This window comes from Lipotes vexillifer, unplaced genomic scaffold (genome assembly GCF_000442215.2).
Source record: "Lipotes vexillifer unplaced genomic scaffold, Lipotes_vexillifer_v1.1 scaffold528, whole genome shotgun sequence".
NCBI lineage: Eukaryota > Metazoa > Chordata > Mammalia > Artiodactyla > Lipotidae > Lipotes > Lipotes vexillifer.
The window spans coordinates 2,093,868-2,097,980 of record NW_006794582.1 but is presented as its reverse complement, the minus strand read 5'-3'; the positions used below and the strand labels follow the sequence as shown (position 1 = coordinate 2,097,980).

Genomic DNA, 4,113 nt, shown 5'->3' with positions numbered 1-4,113 from the left:
TCAGGCCAGGAGCACCAGTAGGAAGGTGCCCTCACCTCCACCTTGGCCTTTGACTTGCAGAAGCTCACTGTGTATAGGCCGAAGGCCAGCTAGCAACTGGCCCAGGATAGAGCCTGAGGCCAGGCAGAGGAGAGAAGAGATGGAAAAGGCACCTGGATCACCTTGAGGGTTGCAAGCTCAAGACGTGGACAGGTGAGCAAGGTGGCTTCACTCAGTTACCTCAGGATGCCAGACTTCGTGGATGGTGTCGTGCTGGCAAAAAGTAACAACCAGACCTCTGTTGGGGGATGAGGGATAAGAGGGGGGCTGATTTGCCAATTTCCATGGCAGGAACACTCCCACCATGGCCCATTTCAGGAAGAAGCAGGGCCCTGGGGTCCAGTCATGGGGCAGAGACAGGCAGCCAGAAGGAAAAGGCAAAGGTATGAGGCCACAGTCATTGTTAGGAGACCCTTGTCCTGGTCCCTGAGAGAGTCCACAGAAGTGCCATATGACCTTGCACACATCATTCGCACCTCTCTGACCTCCAGTCACCTCAATGGAAGAGAAATAATGCCTGCCATGTTGGTGGCCTGACAGTGCTAGTGTGAATCCAGGCCAGAAGGTGTTTTTCGAGCACTTACTACGTGCTAAGTTCTGGGATACAGAGATGAATAAACGAGCTCTGAGAGGCATCCAGGGGCCAGATCACAGAAAGCCTGGTGGACTGTAGGAGGGAGGCATCAGATGGACTTCTTACCGTGATGCCACAGGAGGGTTGGGACCAGGACCCTGGATGGGAGTTTCAGATGGAAAAGAACTCCTGTGTCTGCTGTTTGGAGTACGACCACCAGGGGGCGAGTGTATGAGTGCAGGAGCCGGGGAGCAGCTCTTGCAATCAGTCACCTGAGAGAGCGCATGGTGGCATGGACCAGAGAGGTGGCTGTGTGAGAGGTGTGGGGTGCGAGGAGGCCCCATCTGGAATATATCCTGAAGGCAGAAGCAACTAGACTTGCTGCTGGAACAAATTATCCCAGGAATGTTGCTACATAGAGAGCGTCGCTAATAACAACTCCCAGCTGTTGAGCCCCTCCTGTGGGCCAGGAGCTTTCCCTGCATTATCTCCTTTGGTTTTCACACCAAGCATGCAAGGAGGCATTGCTCAATCTATTTACAATAAATAAATGCAGGCTCAGAGACACTGAGGGATGCGCCCAACATCCCACAGCAAGCCCACCACAGAGTTGGGATTTGAGCCTTTTAGACTGTCATGGGTGCCCTCCCCATGATACCAGCTGCCCCTAGGATTTTGGTACATAATAGGGCCTTAAATATTATGTTTGCAAAATATTTACTATTACAGGCCCTTATTTCATTACATTCATAAACTCCTGCCAGCTTTATTGAGGTATAATTGACAAATACAAATTGTATAGATTAAAGACGTACATGATATTTTTGATACATTCATAAACTTAAAAAGTTGTAAGTACTACACACCCACCAGAATGGCTAAAATTTAAAACAAACAGGGACTTCCCTGTTGGTCCAGTGGCTAAGACTCCGTGCTCCCAATGCAGGGGGCCCAGGTTCGATCCCTGGACAGGGAACTAGATCCTATACGCCACAACTAAGAGTGCACATGCCTCAACTAAAGATCCCGCATGCCGCAACTAAGACCTGGGGCAGCCAATTAAATAAATAAATATTTTAACAAACAAACAAAAACCCTGCCTGTGCCAAATGCTGGCAAAGATGTGCGCGATGGGAAACTCTGATCGCTGATGATGGGAATGCAAAATGGTACAGTCACCCAGGAAGACAGCTTGGCAGTTTCTGAGAGAGGTAATCATACACTTACCATATGACCCAGTGATCCAATTTTAGGTATTTACCTTAGAGAAATGAAAATGTATGACCACAAAAAAAACCTGAACATGAATGTTTATAGTTCATAGCAGCACTATTCATAATTGCCCCAAACCACAAATCACCCAAATGTCCTTCAGCTGGTAAAGGGTAAACAAACCACGGTATACCCACTTAGGGGATACTACTCAGCAATGGAAAGGAACAAAGTACTGGTCCATGAACAGTGTGGACGAGTCTCAAATACATGAGGCTAAGTAAAAGGAGCCAGATCCAAAAGTCTCCATACTGTATGATTCCAAATATATGACATCCTGGAAGAGACAAAACTATAGGTCAGAGAACAGAGCAGTGGGTGCCAGGGACCAGAGGGTGAGGGGAGAGGATGACTACAAAGGGGCAGCACAGGGAAACTTCTTGGGGTGATAGAGCTGTTCTATGTCTTGATTGTGGTAGTGGTTGCGTGACTGTACCTTTGGCCAAAACTCATAGAACTATTTTATAAATGGTGGATTCTACTGTATGTAAATTATATGTCAATAAACCCTAACTCATTTAGTGCCATAGTAAGGCCACTTCCCCCATTCCCCACTCAGACTAACCATTGCTAGGGAACCCCTGGGGACCTGAGACAGGGCTCCCAAGCTCAAGAACTGGTCCTGCCCTTTCTGAAGGGACTGTTCATCAGAACCACTGGTGAGCTTTAAAATGCTGATGTCACAGCCCAGCCAAATGAGGGGTTCTGATTTAATGGCCTTGGGGTGCAGCCTGAGCACTGGGAGTCTTTCAAAAGCTTCCCAGGCGATTTAAATGACCTAGACACTGAGCTCCCTAAGAGCAGGGCCTATGATTTACTCCACTTTGTATTCCCAGGTACTCCATAAATATGTGCATTGCAGTGCATAGAGGCAGACAGTACAGAGTGAAACGGTGAACGCCTGTAATAATCACGTGTGGCCACCACTGCTCTGAGCGTTGGACCCCCTCCCCCGCAGTCCCCAGGGAGGTAGGACCATGGTTAACCCCCTTTGCCAGGTGAGGAAACCCCAGCCCAGAGTAATGAAGTCTCACCCAAGACAATAGAGCCAGTAAGTAGCAGAGCTGTGTGGAGGCCTGGACCCACTAACCACTGGGGATACTGCCCCCCAGTGCTGGCTATGGGCGGACTTTGGAATAAGACGAGCCAGGGTTTGAGTCTGGGTTCATTACTTACAGCCTGGTTGACCATGGACAAGTTATTTAGCCTTGACTGGTTTTACCTTCCTCATCTGTATGTAAAATGTGGACAGTCGAACTGACGCCAAAAGGCTGTTACTGAATGAATGAGATGACGTGTGCCGAGGGCTGACTGCATAGTAAATGCTCAATAATTCTAGCAATAATGAATGTAGGAAGAAATCAGTGAGTGAATGAGTGAATGCCATTCCTGGAGCCCCAGGACCAGGAGGGAAGGCAGGGAGGGGCAAGGTCTTCCGCTGACTCGGGGTCCACGAGGCCCTCCAGAGATGCCCCCACCCTGGCATCTGCCAGCCTTCCCTCCTCCCACCCCCAGCTCCCCTTCCAGGGTCAGGGCACGTGGGCACCAGAGCCACCAGACTGCTAGGGGAGCCTCCAGCATTTTAGATGTAAGGAGCTTCAGGAGTGAAAATTTGAACCCCTTAGAGTCTTCCCTTCCTGATGTAGAACATGAGCCTGGGACAAATAGGGTCATTGTGTGAGCAAAGCCAGGGTGAGATGCAGCCAGGGAATGTCAGAGACTCCCCCAGGTCACACAGGCCTCTCTGAGCTACCAGGAGAGAAGCCTTGAGGATGGCACCCTCTTGGTGTCCATGGCTTTCTGGTGGGACCCTGAGTTCTGCCAGGTCCAGGCTCTGCTCTACCCTCTAGTCACTGCACGTTTCCACATCGTCACACTCATTCATGAAAATAAGCACTCCATTCCGGCCAGTGCTTCCAGGTTGCGTTTCCCAGCGGCCGCTGGGGTACCTAGCCTCTCGGCTCTGGCACTGATGCCTAGTGATCCCACGTGGTGTCAGCTCAGGATCCCGGGAAGGAGGGCAGGGTGGGTGAGTTTTCCTTTGGTCCTTTTTTTTTTTTTTTTTTTTGCGGTACACGGGCCTCTCACTGTTGTGGCCTCTCCCGTTGCAGAGCACAGGCTCTGGACGTGCAGCCTCAGCGGCCATGGCTCACGGGCCCAGCCACCCCGCGGCATGTGGGATCCTCCCGGACTGGGGCACGAACCTGTGTCCCCTGCATCGGCAGGCG

At 50.6% G+C, this 4,113-nt stretch overlaps 1 protein-coding gene and 1 non-coding gene across 2 annotated transcripts in view; one reads left to right on the top strand and one right to left on the bottom strand.

Annotated features, from left to right (window-relative positions):
- The window catches only part of FGD2 (FYVE, RhoGEF and PH domain containing 2), a 35,153-nt gene continuing 31,040 nt past the window's right edge, over window positions 1-4,113 (bottom strand). The window contains exon 15 of the mRNA XM_007467297.1: window positions 1-113. Within this exon, the coding sequence (XP_007467359.1) occupies window positions 1-113 (113 nt within the window). The remainder of the gene's footprint in view (window positions 114-4,113) is intronic.
- Window positions 1,517-1,589, top strand: TRNAW-CCA (transfer RNA tryptophan (anticodon CCA)). Its single transcript has one exon. It is a non-coding gene; the product is annotated as a tRNA-Trp (tRNA).